At 36.2% G+C, this 22,012-nt stretch overlaps 1 protein-coding gene across 1 annotated transcript in view; it reads right to left on the bottom strand.

Annotated features, from left to right (window-relative positions):
• Positions 1-22,012, bottom strand: part of DNAH14 (dynein axonemal heavy chain 14) — a 604,313-nt gene that overhangs the window by 301,472 nt on the left and 280,829 nt on the right. Inside the window, exon 38 of the mRNA XM_033199195.1 lies at positions 9,756-9,971. Within this exon, the coding sequence (XP_033055086.1) occupies positions 9,756-9,971 (216 nt within the window). The remainder of the gene's footprint in view (positions 1-9,755; positions 9,972-22,012) is intronic.

Below are 22,012 nucleotides of genomic sequence, written 5' to 3'. Positions count from 1 at the left end.
GTATGTTCCACATAAATTTTGGAAACAGTTTGTCAAGGTCTTAAAAAAAATCATCTCACTTCCCTATTTCAAAACTTACCACAAAGCTATAGCAATCAAGCATAGTATTTACAGAAACACAGACATATAGATCAATGGTACATAACAGAAAATCCAGAAATAAATCCTTACATTTATGATCAACTGATTTTTTTATAAGGGTGTCAAGATAATTTCATGGAGGGAAAGAACAGTCTTTTCAACAAATATTGCTGGAACACCTGGATATCCACATACAGAAGAATGAGGGGGACCCTGATGTACACCCCACACAAAAATTGACCCAAAATGGACCAAAGACCTACATATTAGTTGAAACAATAAAACTCCTAAAGTAAAACACAGAAATAAATTTTTGTGACCGTCAGTTATGCAAACTTTTTAATGATATATTAACACAAATGATAAAAAAAGAAAAAAGTTAAAGACTTTTGTCCTGTAAAAAATTCCATCAAAGAAAGTAATGATGACCTACAGAATGAGAGAAAATATTTGCAAATCATATATCTGAATGGGAATGTGTATTGAAAAATAACTCTTAAAACTCAATAATTAAAGGGTAAGTAAGCAATTGAAAATAGGCAAGGCTCTGAACAGACATTCGCCAAAGGAAATATACAAATGGCCAACAGCAACATAAAAATACACTCAACATCATTAGCCATCAGGAAAATGCAAATCAAATAAACACTAAAGGATATGACTTACCACTGCACAACCACTAACTGGCTGTAATTAAAAAATAGACAATCACAATTGTTTTGAGGCTGTAGAGAAATGGGAGAAGGCAGCCTCTATAAAAAATAGTTTGGCAGTTCCTCAAAATGTTAAGCATAAAGTGACCATGTGACCCAGTAATTCTACTCTAATCTGTATATATATAAGAAATGAAAGCCCACATTCACACAAGAACTGGTATGCAAATGATCATAACAACACTATTTATAATAGCAAAAAATAGAAACCACCCATGTGTCCATCAACTGAAGGATAAACAAAATGTTAGTTGTATCAGTACAATGGAATATTATTCGGCAATAAAAAGTAATGAAGCACTGTTATATGAGGTACCATAGGCCCACCGTGAAAACACTATGCTATGTCAAAGAGCTAATCGCAAAGACTACATATTATATAACTTAATTTATATGAAATGTCCAGAATAAAAAATCTATAGAGATAGAAAGTAGATTAATGGTTTCCTAAGGCTGGTGTTGGGGAGGCGGGAGAAGATGGTGATTTGGGAATGGGCAGTGAATGTCAGTGATTAGAATGTTTACTTTTGAGTTAATGAGAATGTTCTAAAATTAGGTCATGGTGATGGTTGTTCAGCTCTGGGAATATACTAAAAAAACTGTTGAATTGTATATTTTGAATGTGTGAATTTTGTAACATGTGAATTATATCTTAACAAGGCTGTTTTGACAAAACCTGATAAAATTTTGATTAAAACTGCATTGCATTTATAGCTCAATACATGAAGAATTACCATTTCTATATTAATGAGTCTTTATTTCCAAAAACATGGCTATTGTGAAGAATGCAGATGTAATCTGTCACAATGATACAACAGTGTAACTAGTAAAAGTCGGATGTGAAAAAAAGGTGAGAAGTAATTTGCTTACGTCAATATTTTCATCTAAAAGCAGGGTGCTGGTGATTCCAAGTAATTATTTAAAACTGAAAAGTGAAATAATATAATCATAAACCAATTTATAGTTAAAACAATGAGCAAAAGTAAGAAAAAAGTAATAACAATATAATTTGCCCAAATCAGGTGGCAGAAAAATCAAAAAGGAAGTGGGAACAAGGAAAAGTATACTAATTTCATGATTACATACATGATAAAAGTGTCATAGATACCATCTAAATGGAAAATTAATGGTATTATATAAAATCATAGCTATAAAAGTAACACCAAGTTCCGGCGGAGCAAGATGGCCGAATAGGAACAGCTCCAGTCTCCAACTCCCAGCGCGAGCGACACAGAAGACCGGTGATTTCTGCATTTTCAACTGAGGTACTGGGGTCATCTCTCTAGGGAGTGCCGGACAATCGGTGCGGGTCAGCTGCTGCAGCCTGACCAGCGTGAGCTGAAGCAGGGCGAGGCATCGCCTCACCTGGAAGCGCAAGGGGGAAGGAAATCCCTTTTCCTAGCCAGGGGAACTGAGACACACAACACCTGGAAAATCGGGTAACTCCCACCCCAATACTGCGCTTTAAGGAAACAGGCACACCAGGAGAATATATCCCACACCTGGCCGGAGGGTCCCACGCCCACGGAGCCTCCCTCACTGCTAACACAGCCGTCTGCGGCGATCTATCCGCAAGGCAGCAGCGAGGCTGGGGGAGGGGCGCCCGCCATTGCTGAGGCTTAAGTAGGTAAACAAAGCCGCTGGGAAGCTCGAACTGGGTGGAGCTCACAGCAGCTCAAGGAAGCCTGCCTGTCTCTGTAGACTCTACCGCTGCGGACAGCGCACAGCTGCAGTCCATTAGGGGAAAGAGCGGGGCCGCTGCAGACCCGAACGACTCTGTCTGACAGCTTTGGGGAGAGCCGTGGATCTCCTAACGCGGAGGTTGAGATCTGAGAACGGACAGACTGCCTGCTCAGGTGGGTCCCTGACCCCTGAGTAGCCTAGCTGGGAGACATCCCCCACTAGGGGCAGTCTGATACCCCACACCTCACAGGGTGGCGTCACCCCTGAGAGGAAACTTCCAAAGAAAGAATCAGACAGGTACACTCGCTGTTCAGCAATATTCTATCTTCGGCAACCTCTGCTGCTGATACCCAGGCAAACAGGGTCTGGAGTGGACCTCAAGCAATCTCCAACAGACCAACAGACAGTCCTTCTGACTGTCAGACGGAAAACTATCAAACAGGAAGGACACCTATACCAAAACCCCATCAGTACGTCACCATCATCAAAGTCCAGAGGCAGATAAAACCACAAAGATGGGGAAGAAGCAGGGCAGAAAAGCTGGAAATTCAAAAAATAAGAGCGCATCTCCCCCTGCAAAGGAGCGCAGCCCATCGCCAGCAACGGATCAAAGCTGGTCAGAGAATGACTTTGACGAGATGAGAGAAGAAGGCTTCAGTCCATCAAACCTCTCAGAGCTAAAGGAGGAATTACGTACCCAGCGCAAAGAAACTAAAAATCTTGAAAAAAAAGTGGAAGAATTGACAGCTAGACTAATTAATGCAGAGAAGATCATAAACGAAATGACAGAGATGAAAACCATGACACGAGAAATACGTGACAAATGCACAAGCTTCAGTAACCGACTCGATCAACTGGAAGAAAGAGTATCAGCGATTGAGGATCAAATGAATGAAATGAAGCGAGAAGAGAAAACCAAAAGAAAAAAAAAGAAGAAAAAGAAATGAACAAAGCCTGCAAGAAGTATGGGATTATGTAAAAAGACCAAATCTACGTCTGATTGGGGTGCCTGAAAGTGAGGGGGAAAATGGAACCAAGTTGGAAAACACTCTTCAGGATATCATCCAGGAGAACTTCCCCAACCTAGTAGGGCAGGCCAACATTCAAATTCAGGAAATACAGAGAACGCCACAAAGATACTCCTCCAGAAGAGCAACTCCAAGACACATAATTGCCAGATTCACCAAAGTTGAAATGAAGGAAAAAATCTTAAGGGCAGCCAGAGAGAAAGGTCGGGTTACCCACAAAGGGAAGCCCATCAGAATAACAGCAGACCTCTCGGCAGAAACTCTACAAGCCAGAAGAGAGTGGGGGCCAATATTCAACGTTCTTAAAGAAAAGAATTTTCAACCCAGAATTTCATATCCAGCCAAACTAAGCTTCATCAGTGAAGGAGAAATAAAATCCTTTACAGATAAGCAAATGCTTAGAGATTTTGTCACCACCAGGCCTGCCTTACAAGAGACCCTGAAGGAAGCCCTAAACATGGAAAGGAACAACCGGTACCAGCCATTGCAAAAACATGCCAAAATGTAAAGACCATCGAGGCTAGGAAGAAACTGCATCAACTAACGAGCAAAATAACCAGTTAATATCATAATGACAGGATCAAGTTCACACATAACAATATTAACCTTAAATGTCAATGGACTAAATGCTCCAATTAAAAGACACAGACTGGCAAACTGGATAAAGAGTCAAGACCCATCAGTCTGCTGTATTCAGGAGACCCATCTCACATGCAGAGACATACATAGGCTCAAAATAAAGGGATGGAGGAAGATCTACCAAGCAAATGGAGAACAAAAAAAAGCAGGGGTTGCAATCCTAGTCTCTGATAAAACAGACTTTAAACCATCAAAGATCAAAAGAGACAAAGAAGGCCATTACATAATGGTAAAGGGATCAATTCAACAGGAAGAGCTAACTATCCTAAATATATATGCACCCAATACAGGAGCACCCAGATTCATAAAGCAAGTCCTTAGAGACCTACAAAGAGACTTAGACTCCCATACAATAATAATGGGAGACTTCAACACTCCACTGTCAACATTAGACAGATCAACGAGACAGAAAGTTAACAAGGATATCCAGGAATTGAACTCATCTCTGCACCAAGCGGACCTAATAGACATCTATAGAACTCTCCACCCCAAATCAACAGAATATACATTCTTCTCAGCACCACATCGCACTTATTCCAAAATTGACCACATAATTGGAAGTAAAGCACTCCTCAGCAAATGTACAAGAACAGAAATTATAACAAACTGTCTCTCAGACCACAGTGCAATCAAACTAGAACTCAGGACTAAGAAACTCAATCAAAACCGCTCAACTACATGGAAACTGAACAACCTGCTCCTGAATGACTACTGGGTACATAACGAAATGAAAGCAGAAATAAAGATGTTCTTTGAAACCAATGAGAACAAAGATACAACATACCAGAATCTCTGGGACACATTTAAAGCAGTGTGTAGAGGGAAATTTATAGCACTAAATGCCCACAAGAGAAAGCAGGAGAGATCTAAAATTGACACTCTAACATCACAATTAAAAGAACTAGAGAGGCAAGAGCAAACACATTCAAAAGCTAGCAGAAGGCAAGAAATAACTAAGATCAGAGCAGAACTGAAGGAGATAGAGACACAAAAAACCCTCCAAAAAATCAATGAATCCAGGAGTTGGTTTTTTGAAAAGATCAACAAAATTGACAGACCGCTAGCTAGACTAATAAAGAAGAAAAGAGAGAAGAATCAAATAGACGCAATAAAAAATGATAAAGGGGATATCACCACCGACCCCACAGAAATACAAACAACCATCAGAGAATACTATAAATGCCTCTACGCAAATCAACTAGAAAATCTAGAAGAAATGGATAATTTCCTGGACACTTACACTCTCCCAAGACTAAACCAGGAAGAAGTTGAATCCCTGAATAGACCAATAGCAGGCTCTGAAATTGAGGCAACAATTAATAGCCTACCCACCAAAAAAAGTCCAGGACCAGATGGATTCACAGCTGAATTCTACCAGAGGTACAAGGAGGAGCTGGTACCATTCCTTCTGAAACTATTTCAATCAATAGAAAAAGAGGGAATCCTCCCTAACTCTTTTTATGAGGCCAACATCATCCTGATACCAAAGCCTGGCAGAGACACAACAAAAAAAGAGAATTTTAGACCAATATCCCTGATGAACATCGATGCAAAAATCCTCAATAAAATACTGGCAAACCGGATTCAGCAGCACATCAAAAAGCTTATCCACCATGATCAAGTGGGCTTCATCCCTGGGATGCAAGGCTGGTTCAACATTCGCAAATCAATAAACGTAATCCAGCATATAAACAGAACCAAAGACAAGAACCACATGATTATCTCAATAGATGCAGAAAAGGCTTTTGACAAAATTCAACAGCCCTTTATGCTAAAAACGCTCAATAAATTCGGTATTGATGGAACGTACCTCAAAATAATAAGAGCTATTTATGACAAACCCACAGCTAATATCATACTGAATGGGCAAAAACTGGAAAAATTCCCTTTGAAAACTGGCACAAGACAGGGATGCCCTCTCTCACCACTCCTATTCAACATAGTGTTGGAAGTTCTGGCTAGGGCAATCAGGCAAGAGAAAGAAATCAAGGGTATCAGTTAGGAAAAGAAGAAGTCAAATTGTCCCTGTTTGCAGATGACATGATTGTATATTTAGAAAACCCCATCGTCTCAGCCCAAAATCTCCTTAAGCTGATAAGCAACTTCAGCAAAGTCTCAGGATACAAAATTAATGTGCAAAAATCACAAGCATTCTTATACACCAGTAACAGACAAGCAGAGAGCCAAATCAGGAATGAACTTCCATTCACAATGCTTCAAAGAGAATAAAATACCTAGGAATCCAGCTTACAAGGGATGTAAAGGACCTCTTCAAGGAGAACTACAAACCACTGCTCAGTGAAATCAAAGAGGACACAAACAAATGGAAGAACATACCATGCTCATGGATAGGAAGAATCAATATCGTGAAAATGGCCATACTGCCCAAGGTTATTTATAGATTTAATGCCATCCCCATCAAGCTACCAATGACTTTCTTCACAGAATTGGAAAAAACTGCTTTAAAGTTCATATGGAACCAAAAAAGAGCCCGCATTGCCAAGACAATCCTAAGTCAAAAGGACAAAGCTGGAGGCGTCACGCTACCTGACTTCAAACTATACTACAAGGCTACAGTAACCAAAACAGCATGGTACTGGTACCACAACAGAGATATAGACCAATGGAACAGAACAGAGTCCTCAGAAATAATACCACACATCTACAGCCATCTGATCTTTGACAAACCTGAGAGAAACAAGAAATGGGGAAAGGATTCCCTATTTAATAAATGGTGCTGGGAAAATTGGCTAGCCATAAGTAGAAAGCTGAAACTGGATCCTTTCCTTACCCCTTATACGAAAATTAATTCAAGATGGATTAGAGACTTAAATGTTAGACCTAATACCATAAAAACCCTAGAAGAAAATCTAGGTAGTACCATTCAGGACATAGGCATGGGCAAGGACTTCATGTCTAAAACACCAAAAGCAACGGCAGCAAAAGCAAAAATTGACACATGGGATCTAATTAAACTAAAGAGCTTTTGCACAGCTAAAGAAACTACCATCAGAGTGAACAGGCAACCTACAGAATGGGAAAAAATTTTTGCAACCTACTCATCTGACAAAGGGCTAATATCCAGAATCTACAAAGAACTCAAACAAATATACAAGAAAAAAACAAACAACCCCATCAAAAAGTGGGGAAAGGATATGAAGAGACATTTCTCAAAAGAAGACATCCATACAGCCAACAGACACATGAAAAAATGCTCGTCATCACTGGCCATCAGAGAAATGCAAATCAAAACTACAATGAGATACCATCTCACACCAGTTAGAATGGCAATCATTAAGAAGTCAGGAAACAACAGGTGTTGGAGAGGATGTGGAGAAATAGGAACACTTTTACACTGTTGGTGGGATTGTAAACTAGTTCAACCATTATGGAAAACAGTATGGCGTTTCCTCAAGGATCTAGAACTAGATGTACCATATGACCCAGCCATCCCACTACTGGGTATATACCCAAAGGATTATAAATTACTCTACTACAAAGACACATGCACACGTATGTTTATTGCGGCACTATTCACAATAGCAAAGACTTGGAATCAACCCAAATGTCCATCTGTGACAGACTGGATTAAGAAAATGTGGCACATATACACCATGGAATACTATGCAGCCATCAAAAGGATGAGTTTGCGTCCTTTGTAGGGACATGGATGCAGCTGGAAACCATCATTCTTAGCAAACTATCACAAGAAGAGAAAACCAAACACCGCATGTTCTCACTCATAGGTGGGAACTGAACAATGAGATCACTTGGACTCGGGAAGGGGAACATCACACACTGGGGCCTATCATGGGGAGGGGGGAGGAGGGAGGGATTGCATGGGGGAGTTATACATGATATAAACGTCATGCACATGTACCCTAGAACTTAAAGTATAATAAAAAGAAAAAAAAAAAAAAGTAACACCAAGGAGAATAAAATAGACTATGGATCTTCCAAATTATCAGAGGGAATAAAGAAATCAAAGCAAAGAAAATACACACTGGATAATTTAAAAGAATCATAATATAAAACAAATGACAACAATAAGCCCAAACATATGTTACAACCAGTAATGTAAATAGAATAAACCTGCCTATAAAAATGCAAATATTATTTCACATTATTAAGCAAATGCTAAACTATCCTAAAAATAAGACAAACATCAGAGCCAATATTCTCTAATTACAATGCAATAAAAGACAATATAATAATAAAATCAGCAACAACATAAAGATTCCACTACCTGAGAACTTAAAAAAACTCAAGCATTTCTTGCAAAGGGGAAACAAACATAAGTTGCAGAACAGCTATGAAATAAATCTTGAAAAAGAAGACTGATAAAGACCGACTATTATTCTAGATAGTAAAACCTATAATAAAGTCAGTATAATTAAAATTGTTTCTTTTTGCTGGCCACAGACCGGCAGAGTAAAGAATGCAGAAACAGACCCAGATATAAGTATCTAGTATCATTTTATGTTAGTGGGAAAAAGATGAGTTGCTCAATTGTGTCAGAAAAATTTTCCATTTTGGAAAAATTCACTTACACTAAAATAAATTACACACAGATCAAAGGTTTAAATAGGTTTACTATATCTTTGTTATTATGCAACTATCAATTTACCATAATAATCTTAGACTTAGAATAACCTTTTCAGGGTGTGATTGAAAAGTTATAGTCTATCAAAGAATATACTGATAAACATTTTCATACATTGGAGAAAATATGTGTAGCACATATGACAGATAAATGATTAATTACTTTTTAATGTAGAAAGGATTCTCATACCAATATAAAAATAGCAGCAACCCAATACAATTTTATTTCCTTCATATTAAGGAATGTCTGGTTTTAAATCTCAATACATATTCCCAATATTATCTCCAGACACATATGAATTTCTATTTCACAATCTAGTAAATGTGAAATATTGTTTTCCCATTTTAAAAATCTTAATTAATCTATTTAGTTTTAATATTTATTCTTATTATTTGAGATGGAGTCTTGTGATATCGATCAGGCTGGTCTTGAACTGCCAGGCTTAAGGGACCCTACTGCCTCAGCCTCCAGAGGAACTGGGATTACAGGTTTATGCCACCACACCTGGCTTCTCTGTTTGGTTTTAAACATCATCTCTTTGTTAAGGTGTTTTATCTAATGAAATTGACCAGTAATCTCTAGTTAATGCTAATGAGAATAAAAATTTTCCTTTTTGCCATTTATATTTATTCTGTGATGAATTTTCCATCAAATACTTTATTCACTTTTCTAACAAAGAGTTTTTTAGTCTCATTAGTTTGTAAGGTATTTTGGAGGTGCTGCAATCACTAGATCATTTTCCATTCAAACTTAATTCACTTTGTGCTCCTTTAAAAGCAAATTTCTTTAACTTCATTCTTTCATTTACTGACCATTTTAAAATTCAATGGGAGATTTTCCATTTTTTAATAACTTACAATTTTTTTCTTTTTAAAAACTATTCATAACATTTTAAAATTTATTTTTACACTACTAGATATATAACTATGTTTTAACATCAGTCTTTGGATAAGCAATTAAATAATCCACACTAGTTAAATAAAAATATTAATTCAACACTAAACTTACATTGGATAAATCTGAGATTCCTGACTTTAGTCTGAGATCAATGTCTTTCTTGGAGTTCTTTGGTGTGTTAAAATATACATAACTTCGAATTGTTGCTGATAATAATCCATCAGTCCATTCCATAGTATTAGGATCCAGTTGTCCATATAGTTCACTGAGAGTGATACACTTTGGATTTAAAACACAAATATCTACTTTTCCTTTTCTTCCTGAAATCTGAGAAAAATCCAGTGTAGTTTTTAAAGACACTAACTATAGAGCAATTATTTAGTTTATTTGCATTCTTATTATTAAAAGGTTACAGGAGAAATCCTTCACACCAAAAAAAGACTATATAAAGGTAGCAATTTACAAGGAACAGTAAATATTGACTGTTAAAATTAGCCATAATATACAAATCATTCTTTTAAAAAAACTGTAATCCTACAAACAGTACCCCCAGAAAAAATGGGAAAAAATCTTTGTCTAATCCAGGAACACAGTATATAAACTGGCATGTAATGTGTCTGGGGACTGGGTTGAGTATAGAAGTGAGAGACAGTAGAAAACACTTTTAAGCTTAAGGTCAGAATTGGCCCTGAAATAAACCTTATTTGCAATATTTTAACCTGTCTTGCCAGAATATCTGGTCTCGTTTTACGTATCTCAGATGTCAGGCAGAAAAATTGGCAGGCACTTCTTCAGAGAGATTACAGACCTGTGGAAGCCTAGGGCAAGAGATGACAGGTAGAAACATATGACAGACCATATAAGGCCTCAGGGAGAAGCCTGGGTAAAATCTTTGGGAAATTTAGATATTCATATAGGGGAATTCTGAAAGCCATATGCATCAAGATGTATGCAGAAAGACCTGCGATGAATTGAAACCTTCATCTTAGCTTGATCACTAGGCTCAGAGCAGGCACAGCTAATCAGTCAAAAACTACCCCAGCACAGAGCAAGTGTGAGGAAACTGGAAAGCAGTGTAAGAACAAGTAGGAACTACCATTAAGGAGATAGAAATAATAAAAGGGAACCAAATAGAGTTTATAGAGTTGAAAAATAAAATAGTTGAAATAAAAAATCAACAGTGGCATTCAACAGCAGATTTGAGCAGATAGAAAAAATAATGAGCAAACCTGAAGATAAGGAAGCTGAAATTACTCATTTCAAGAGAAGAAAGAAAAATAAATAAAATAAATAGCGTCCAAGAGACCTATGGAATACCATAAAACATATCAATCTATACATTATAGGAATTCATTGGGGAGTTATACATGATATAAACGATGACTTGATGGGTGCTGACGAGTTGATGGGTGCAGCACACCAACATGGCACAAGTATACATATGTAACAAACCTGCACGTTATGCACATGTACCCTATAACTTAAAGTATAATAAAAAACAAAACAAAAACAAACAAACAAAACAGAATAAGAAAAGAGAGAAAAAGTAGAAAAAAATGTTGGTAGAAATACTGGCCAAAAATGTTTCAATTAATTAAAGATATAAAATACAAATCTAAGAACCGATGAAACACCAAGAAAAATAAACACAAAGAGATCCACACATTATAATCAAACTATTAATGTCCAAAGGCAAATCTTTAAAGTAGCAGGAGAGAGGCAATACAAGGGATCCTCAGCAAAATTAGAAGTCAATTCTCCTCAGAAAGTACAAAGGCCAGAAGGCATAGGATGGTACAAAGTGCTAAAACAAACAAACCAAAAACCAAAACTGTCAACCAAGAATTCTGTATGCAGCTAAACCATCCCATGAAAGTGAGGGACAAACTAAGGCATTCTCAGATAAACAGAAGCTAAATAAATAATCCCTGGGAAAATTGCCCTACTGAAAATGCTGAAGGAATGGATAAAGGGATAAATGCTTCAGGCTCAAATGAAAAAAACAATAAACAAAAACTCAGACTCACAGGAAGAAATAAAGATCTACGGTTAAGGTAAATATAAAAGCCACTATTATTTAATTTTTAATTTGTAACTCCTTTTTTTTCCTATATAATTAAAAAATGCATAAACAACAATAATGAATCTATATTAATGGGTACACAACATATAAAGATACAGTTTGTAACAACATAAAGCAGGGAACAGAGCTGGGAAGGAGCAGAATTAATATCTGCTATTGAAGTTAAGTTGGTATCAGTTCTAACAGATTGGTAGTTAAGTGTCTGCTAGGGCTGCCACAACAAAATATCACAGCCTGGGTAACTTAAACAACAAATTTATTTTCTCACAGTTCTGAAGAGTAAAAGTCTAAGATCAAGTTGATAGGAGGTTTGATTTCTTCAAAGGCCTCACTCCTTGACCCGCCAATAACTGCCTTCTCACTGAGTCTTCATGTGGTCTTTTCTCTGTGCATACACACACCTCTGATGTCTCTTTGTGTTTGTAAATTTCCTTTTCTTATAAGTACACAAGTCAAATTGGATAAGGGCCTGCTGTAATAGCCTCATTTTAACTTAATCACCTCTTTAAAGATTGTATCTCCAAATATACTGTAATCCTCCCTTTTCTATAGTTTCACATTCTGCAGTTGCATTTACCTGTGGTTAACTGCAGTCCAAAAATATTAAATGCAAAATTCTAGAAATAAACAATTTGTAAGTTTTAAATTTCACGCTATTTTGAGTAGTTTCATGAAATCTTGCATCATCTTGCTCTGTCTCACCTGGGACTTAAATCTACCTGCTAATTAGTCACTCAGTAACAACTCAGTTATCAGATCGACAGAACACAAGAAGGATGAGTACAGTACAATAAGATATTTTGAGAGATACAGACCACATTCAAATAATTTTTATTACATCACATTTTAAAAAATTGTTCTATTATCAGTTTTCATTGTTCATCTTTTACCATGTCAAATTTATAAATTAAACTTCATAATAGATATGTATGGGAAAAAACATAGTATATATAGAGTTCAGTACTATCTGTGGTCCCAGGCATCAACTGGGGATCATGAAATGTATTCCCCATGAATAAGGGGAGACACAAACTGAGGTACTGTGGGATGGAGATTTAACACATGAATTTTGGGTAGGGGGACACAATTCAGACCCTAGCAGATGTTAACTGCAATCTCCCAGGTAACTATTTTAAAAATGCGTAAAAAATGAAAAGGAAATAAAGAAGGAATCCAAATGTTACAATAGAAAAAATTACTAAGATCAGAGCAGAACTGAAGGAGATAGAGATACAAAAAACCCTCCAAAAAATCAATGAATCCAGGAGTTTGCTTTTTGAAAAGATCAACAAAATTGATAGACCGCTAGCAAGATTAATAAAGAAGAAAAGAGAGAAGAATCTAATAGACGCAATAAAAAATGATAAAGGGGATATCACCACCGACCCCACAGAAATACAAACTACCATCAGAGAATATTATAAACACCTCTATGCAAATCAACTAGAAAATCTAGAAGAAATGGATAATTTCCTGGACAATTACACTCTCCCAAGACTAAACCAGTAAGAAGCTGAATCCCTGAATAGACCAATAGCAGGCTCTGAAATTGAGGCAATAATTAATAGACTACCAACCAAAAAAAGTCCAGGATCACATGGATTCACAGCTGAATTCTACCAGAGGTACAAGGAGGAGCTGGTACCATTCCTTCTGAAACTATTCCAATCAATAGAAAAAGAGGGAATACTCCCTAACTCATTTTATGAGGCCAACATCATCCTGATACCAAAGCCTGGCAGAGACACAACAAAAAAAGAGAATTTTAGACCAATACCCCTGAAGAACATTGATGCAAAAATCCTCAATAAAATACTGGCAAACCAGATCCAGCAGCACATCAAAAAGCTTATCCACCATGATCAAGTGGGCTTCATCCCTGGGATGCAAGGCTGGTTCAACATTAGCAAATCAGTAAACGTAATCCAGCATATAATCAGAACCAAAGACAAAAACCACAGCATTATCTCAATAGATGCAGAAAAGGCCTTTGACAAAATTCAACAGACCTTCATGCTAAAAACGCTCAATAAATTCGGTATTGATGGAATGTATCTCAAAATAATAAGAGCTATTTATGACAAACCCACAGCTAATATCATACTGAATGGGCAAAAACTGGAAAAATTCCCTTTGAAAACTGGCACAAGACAGGGATGCCCTCTCTCACCACTCCTATTCAACATAGTGTTGGAAGTTCTGGCTAGGGCATTCAGGCAAGAGAAAGAAATCAAGGGTGTTCAGTTAGGAAAAGAAGTCAAATTGTCCCTGTTTGCAGATGACATGATGGTATATTTAGAAAACCCCATGGTCTCAGTCCAAAATCTCCTTAAGCTGATAAACAACTTCAGCAAAGTCTCAGGATACAAAAGTAATGTGCAAAAATCACAAGCATTCTTATACACCAGTAACAGACAAACAGAGAGCCAAATCAGGAATGAACTTCCATTCACAATTGCTTCAAAGAGAATCAAATACCTAGGAATCCAACTTACAAGGGATGTAAAGGACCTCTTCAAGGAGAACTACAAACCACTGCTCAGTGAAATAAAAGAGGACACAAACAAATGGAAGAACATACCATGCTCATGGGTAGGAAGAATCAATATCGTGAAAATGGCGATACTGCCCAAGGTAATTTATAGATTCAGTGCAACTGCCATCAAGCTACCAATGAGTTTCTTCACAGAATTGGAAAAAACGGCTTTAAAGTTCATATGGAACCAAAAAAGAGCCCGCATTGCCAAGACAATCCTAAGCCAAAAGAACAAAGCTGGAGGCATCACGCTACCTGACTTCAAACTATACTACAAGGCTACAGTAACCAAAACAGCATGGTACTGGTACCAAAACAGAGATGTAGACCAATGGAACAGAACAGAGCCCTCAGAAATAATACCACACATCTACAGCCATCTGATCTTTGACAAACGTGACAAAAACAAGAAATGGCGAAAGGATTCCCTATTTAATAAGTGGTGCTGGGAAAACTGGCTAGCCATAAGTAGAAAGCTGAAACTGGATCCTTTCCTTACTCCTTATACGAAAATTAATTGAAGATGGATTAGAGACTTAAATGTTAGACCTAATACCATAAACACCCTAGAAGAAAACCTAGGTAATACCATTCAGAATATAGGCATGGGCAAGGACTTCATATCTAAAACACCAAAAGCAATGGCAACAAAAGCAAACATTGACAAATGGGATATGAATTAAACTAAAGAGCTTCTGCACAGCAAAAGAAACTACCATCAGAGTGAACAGGCAACCTACAGAATGGGAGAACATTTTTGCAATCTACTCATCTGACAAAGGGCTAATATCCAGAACCTACAAAGAACTCAAACAAACTTACAAGAATAAAACAAACAACCCCATCAAAAAGTAGGCAAAGGATATGAACAGACACTTCTGAAAAGAAGACCTTCATATAGCCAACAGACACATGAGAAAATGCTCATCATCACCCGCCATCAGAGAAATGCAAATCAAAACCACAATGAGATACCATCTCACACCAGTTAGAATGGCAATCATTAAAAAGTCAGGAAACAACAGGTGCTGGAGAGGTTGTGGAGAAATAGGGACACTTTCACACTGTTGGTGGGATTGTAAACTAGTTCAACCATTATGGAAAACAGTATGGCGATTCCTCAAGGATCTAGAACTAGAAGTACCATATGACCCAGCCATCCCATTACTGGGTATATGCCCAAAGGATTATAAATCATGCTGCTATAAAGACACATGCACACGTATGTTTATTGCAGCACTATTCACAATAGCAAAGAGTTGGTATTAACCCAAATGTCCATCTGTGACAGACTGGATTAAGAAAATGTGGCACATATACACCATGGAATACTATGCAACCATAAAAAAGGATGAGTTCCTCTCCTTTGTAGGGACATGGATGCAGCTGGAAACCATCATTCTCAGCAAACTATCACAAGAACAGAAAACCAAACACCGCATGTTCTCACTCATAGGTGGGAACTGAACAATGAGATCACTTGGACTCTGGAAGGGGAACATCACACACTGGGGCCTATCATGGGGAGGGGGGAAGGGGGAGGGTTTGCATTGGGAATTATACCTGATGTAAATGACTAGTTGATGGGTGCTGATGAGTTGATGGGTGCAGCACACCAATATGGCACAAGTATACATATGTAACAAACCTGTATGTTATGCACATGTACCCTAGAACTTAAAGTATAATAATAATAAAAATAAGAAAAGAAAAAAATCAAACATAAAAGGCAATTTTGGAGGAACTGAGAAACAAAAAAGATACAAGACATAGAACAAAATCACAAAAAGGAAAAAGTCCATCATCAATAATCAAAATAAAATAGATTAAGTTTGCCAGTTAAAAGAAGAAAGTGGCATAATGATAGATTAAGTTTGCCAATTAAAAGAAGAAATTAGTATAATGAAGAAACAGAAACATGATCCAAATATATGTTGCATACAAGAGACTGACTTTAGACCCAAAGACAATAGTTCAAATACACAGTTTGAAAGTAAAACAAAATTTTTTCAAGCAAGATGAAATGGACAAATTCCTAACAACACACAAATTACCAAAACTGACTGAAGAAATAGAAAATCTCAAAAGATCCATAAAAAATAGTTTGATTCAATAATCAAAAGCTTCCAACAAAGAGCAGTCCAACTACAAATGGTAGGCAAATTCCACCAAACACTTAAAGAAGAATTAACATCAATCCTACTCAAACTCTTGCAAAAAGAAAAGAAAAGAAAAGAAAACTAGGAAATACTAATACATTCTATGAGGTCAGGATTACTATCATACCATATCCAAAGATGGCACAAGAAAAGGAAACTACAGACCAATATCCCTTAAGAATATATATGCAAAAATCCTCAAAAAGATGCTAGCAAACTGAATCCAACAGCACATTTAAAGGATTATGCACCATGACCAAGTGGGATTCATCCCAGGAATGCAAGGGTAGTTCAACATAAGAAAATCAATCAATGTAACCCACTACCATAGTAAAATGAAGGAAAGAAACCACACGATCATATCAAAAGGCAAAGAAAATGCATTTGACAAAATCTCACAGCTTTTCATGGTAAAAAAAACACTCAGAAAACTAGGAAGAGAAGTAAACTTCCTTAACATGATAAGGGGTATTTATGAAACTCAACAGTTAGCACTGTAATCAGTTGGTGAAAGACTGAAATCAGGAATAAGACAAGGATTCCAAAGAATAAAATGCCTAGGAATAAACTTAATGATAGGAGAAAGACTCGTATACTGAAAACTAGAAAACTTTGCAGAAGAAATCAAAGATACAAAAATGGAAAGACATCTGTGTTCGTCAATTGGAAAACTTTATTGTTAAGATGGTAGTGTTCACCAAAATGATCTGCAGGATCAATGTAATTTGTATCAAAATTCCAACGGCCTTTTCTGCAGAAATGGAAAAGCCAATCCTTAAATTCATGTGGAATTGCACAGAGCCCCAAATAACCAAATATCTAAAAACGAAAATACAAAGTTGGAGAACTTGCACTTCTCAGTTTCAAAACTTACTACAGTAATAATCCTTTATCCACAGGGGATACATTCCAAGGCACCTAGTGGATGGCTGAAACCACAGATATTACAGAACCATTTATATATTATGATTTTCCCTATAGATACATACTTGTGATAAAGTTTTATAAATTAGGCACAGTAAGATGTTAATAATTAATAGAACAAGTAAAACAATATGATGTAATAACCTAAAACTGATATGAATGTCATGTTTGTTTCCCTCAAAATGTCTTATGGTACTGTACTCACTCTTCTTGTGATGATGATATAATAAAATGCCAATATAAAAAGATGAACTAAGGTGAATGATGTAGGCATTGTAATGTAGTATTTAAAGCTTATGAATTGTTTGTTTCGGAAATTTTCCATTTAATGCTTTTGGACCACAGTTGACCATGAGTAACTGAAACTTTGCAAAGAAAAACCATGGATACAGGAAGACTACTATATAAAACCATATAGCAATCACAACATATATATTCAGGTGTAAGGAAAGACATACAGAAAAATGTAATAGAACTGTGAGACCAGAAACAAACCCAAACATCTGTGGTCAACTGATTTTCAACAAAAAATGCCAAGACCACTTAGTAGGGGAAAATAATAGACTTTAACAAATGGTACAGGAAGAGCTGGATATCCCTATGTAAAAGAATGAAGTTGGACCCCTACACTTCACATCAAGAAAGGGAAAAGACATCTCACAAAACAGGAAAAAAATATTTGCAGATCACAATCTGATAAGAGTTTTGTGTCCAGAACATATAAAGAACTCACAACTGAACAACAAAAAGACAACAATATAATTTAAAAATGGACAAAGACATGAACAGACATGTCTCCAGAGAAGATATACAAATGGCCAATAAGCATATGAAAAGGTATTCAACACCAAAACTACAATGAGATAGTGCTTCACATCCACTAGAATGGAAAATAGCATGGGAAATAATAAATGTTGGTGAGGATATGGAGAAATAAAAAGCCTCACACATTGCTAATGGCAATTTAAAATGATGTAGTTACCGTGGAAAACACTTTGGTGGTTCCTCAAAAAGCTAAACACAGAATTACCATATGACCCAACAATTCTACTCCTAGGTATACATCCAAGGGAAATGAAAGCATATGTCTACTCAACTTGTACACAAATGTTTACAACAGTAATATTCATTACAACCAAAAGGTAGAAACAACCTAGATATGTATATCTATACATACATCTCTGCCAAAATAGGCAAATCTATAGAAACAGAAAACCAATTAATGGCTTCCAGGGAATGGGAAGATAGGAGAATAGGGGCTGATTTCTTAATGAGAAAGGGGTGTTTTCCTGGGGTGATAAAAATATTTGGAAATTAGAGAGAGGTAGTAATTGCATAACATTGTGAATGCATTAAATGTCACCAAAATGTGCACTTTAAAATGGTTTATCTAATGTGTGTGAATTTTACCTGGCAGTACATGGTGAAGTTATACTCTGCCAACCAGCAATTACATTACTGGGTATCAAACTTTTAAGGACACACACATATCTAAAGGTATATAGCAAGGAGGATTCCTATGATGAGGAGGAAAAAGAAAGATAAGGAAATAAGGTAAATAAATTAAACAAAACTACACTGAAATAAAGAGAAGGTCTTGAACAGACCAATAAGAAGAAAGTCATAAACTAAGGATGACCAAAATAATTCCATTACCTCAGGTCCTACCACCATTCTTAAGTATGTTTATTACAATTATATCTTTAAAAAACAAAAATTTGAAACTATTAAACATGTGAGAATCATTAAATAAATTGTAGTATAGTCATATATACAGAATACAGTAATTGGGAGACTTATCAGAAATGTTTAATGTCATGAGGTTAATTCTCAGCATATAACATTAGGTGAAAATTACAAGGTTGGAAAAACTAAGATTTATTATACATGGTACTATCTCAGTTATTTCAAAATACATTTAGTGCAGAATAAATAATCTAAGCTAACACAGTAATATGTTTTCACATGTTACTGTTTTCACATTTTACTGTATTATTATTCTAGGTGATTATTTCTTCACATTTTATATTCCAAATTTCTCACAATAATACATACTACTTTTGGACTTAAAAAACTGTTTTCAATAAAGCAAATTACTGTCTTCATTGTTGTTGTGAGAATTAAATAAGATAACTCATGCAAAAGTGTTTTAGCACTCTGCTTGGACCTTTTTATGTAGTCCATACATATTAGTTATTATTATTATTATTGCTGTGATAATTTGCCTCTTATTAGTTATAACTGTATAAGAACTAATTGAGATCTTTCAGGAAGGAAAATTTGCATGAAGGGAAAAGAGAAAAGAGTATGAACTACTACGTGTATCATCTTGAAGCAGGGTATTTCCCACTAACTGAAAAAAAATCCACATAACCAATAATCTGAATTTCTAAATTTTTGGAATATGTTACCAACAATAAATCACTAAGTAATTGAAGTACATACTATTTAGAGGAGTCTGACTTTATACTGAATAAAAATATATCATGACTAAGTAGGCACTATGCAAGGAATTCAAAGACAAGTTAACATTAATAAATCAACATAGTTTATTACATTATTCAGTTAAAAGACTTAAGAAATAGATGCTGAAAATAATTTAATAAATTGTAACAGTCAAATAAACCAAAGTGTAGTGGGAATAGAAAGTTCCGAAGTGTGAAAAGGAATATTTATCAGCGACCAAGGTCAAATATCATATTAAATGCAAAAACATTAAATACATTCCAGATAAAGTAAGGAACAAATATTATAGTTAACATTGTCTTAGAAAGTTAATTCATTAAGATGAGAATAGAAGTTATATAAATATTCAAAAAGAGACAATATTATTTTCATTTGGAGATAATTCAATTGATACCTAAACACAATAAGAAATTAAAAGTTCATTTATTAAGACGCCTAGATACAAAATAAATAAACAATAGTTTAACAAGTAATGATCAGTTTGAGATTTAAGTTAAAAATCTCACTCACTATGATTCATTTTTTTTAAATTTTATTATTATTATTATACTTTAAGTTCTAGGGTACCTGTGCATAACGTGCAGGTTTGTTACATATGTATACTTGTGCCATGTTGCTGTGCTGCACACATCAACATGTCAGCACCCATCAACTTGTCATTTACATCAGGTATAACTCCTCATGCAATCCCTCCCCCCTCCCCCCTCTCCCCTCCCCATGATAGGCCCCGGTGTGTGATGTTCCCATTCCTGAGTCCAAGTGATCTCATTGATCAGTTCTCACCTATGAGTGAGAACATGTGGTATTTGGTTTTCTGTTCCTGGGATAGTTTGCTGAGAATGATGGTTTCCAGCTGCATCCATGTCCCTACAAAGGACACAAACTCATCCTTTTTTATGGCTGCATAGTATTCCATGGTGTATATGTGCCACATTTTCTTCATCCAGTCTGTCACTGATGGACATTTGGGTTGATTCCAAGTCTTTGCTATTGTGAATAGTGCCGCAATAAACATACGTGTGCATGTGTCTTTATAGCAGCATGATTTATAATTCTTTGGGTATATACCCAGTAATGGGATGGCTGGGTCATATGGTAATTCTAGTTCTAGATCCTTGAGGAATCGCCATACTGTTTTTCATAATGGTTGAACTAGTTTACAATCCCACCAACAGTGTAAAAGTGTTCCTATTTCTCCATATCCTCTCCAGCACCTGTTGTTTCCTGACTTTTTAATGATTGCCATTCTAACTGGTGTGAGATGGTATCTCATTATGGTTTTGATTTGCATTTCTCTGATGGCCAGTGATGATGAGCATTTTTTCATGTGTCTGTTGGCTGTATGAATGTCTTCTTTTGAGAAATCTCTGTTCATATCCTTTGCCCACGTTTTGATGGGGTTGTTTGTTTTATTCTTGTAAGTTTGAGTTCTTTGTAGGTTCTGGATATTAGCCCTTTGTCAGATGAGTAGATTGCAAAAATGTTCTCCCATTCTGTAGGTTGCCTGTTCACTCTGATGGTAGTTTCTTTTGCTGTGCAGAAGCTCTTTAGTTTAATCATATCCCATTTGTAAATTTTGGCTTTGGTTGCCCTTGCTTTTGGTGTTTTAGACATGAAGTCCTTGCCCATGCCTATGTCTTGAATGGTATTACCTAGGTTTTCTTCTAGGGTTTTTATGGTATTAGGTCTAACATTTAAGTCTCTAACCCATCTTCAATTAATTTTCGTATAAGGAGTAAGGAAAGGATCCAGTTTCAGCTTTCTACTTATGGCTAGCCAGTTTTCCCAGCACCATTTATTAAAAAGGGAATCCTTTCCTCATTTCTTGTTTCTCTCAGGTTTGTCAAAGATCAGATGGCTGTAGATATGTGGTATTATTTCTGAGGGCTCTGTTCTGTTCCATTGGTCTATATCTCTGTTTTGGTACCAGTACCATGCTGTTTTGGTTACTGTAGCCTTGTAGTATAGTTTGAAGTCAGGTAGCGTGACGCCTCCAGCTTTGTTCTTTTGACTTAGGATTGTCTTGGCAATGCAGGCTCTTTTTTGGTTCCATATGAACTTTAAAGCCGTTTTTTCCAATTCTGTGAAGAAACTCATTGGTAGCTTGATGGGGATGGCATTGAATCTATAAATTACCTTGGGCAGTATGGCCATTTTCACGATACTGATTCTTCCTATCCATGAGCATGGTATGTTCTTC

Source organism: Trachypithecus francoisi, unplaced genomic scaffold (assembly GCF_009764315.1).
Source record: "Trachypithecus francoisi isolate TF-2019V2 unplaced genomic scaffold, Tfra_2.0 Lachesis_group5, whole genome shotgun sequence".
NCBI lineage: Eukaryota > Metazoa > Chordata > Mammalia > Primates > Cercopithecidae > Trachypithecus > Trachypithecus francoisi.
This window is presented reverse-complemented; position numbering and strand designations above follow the sequence as displayed.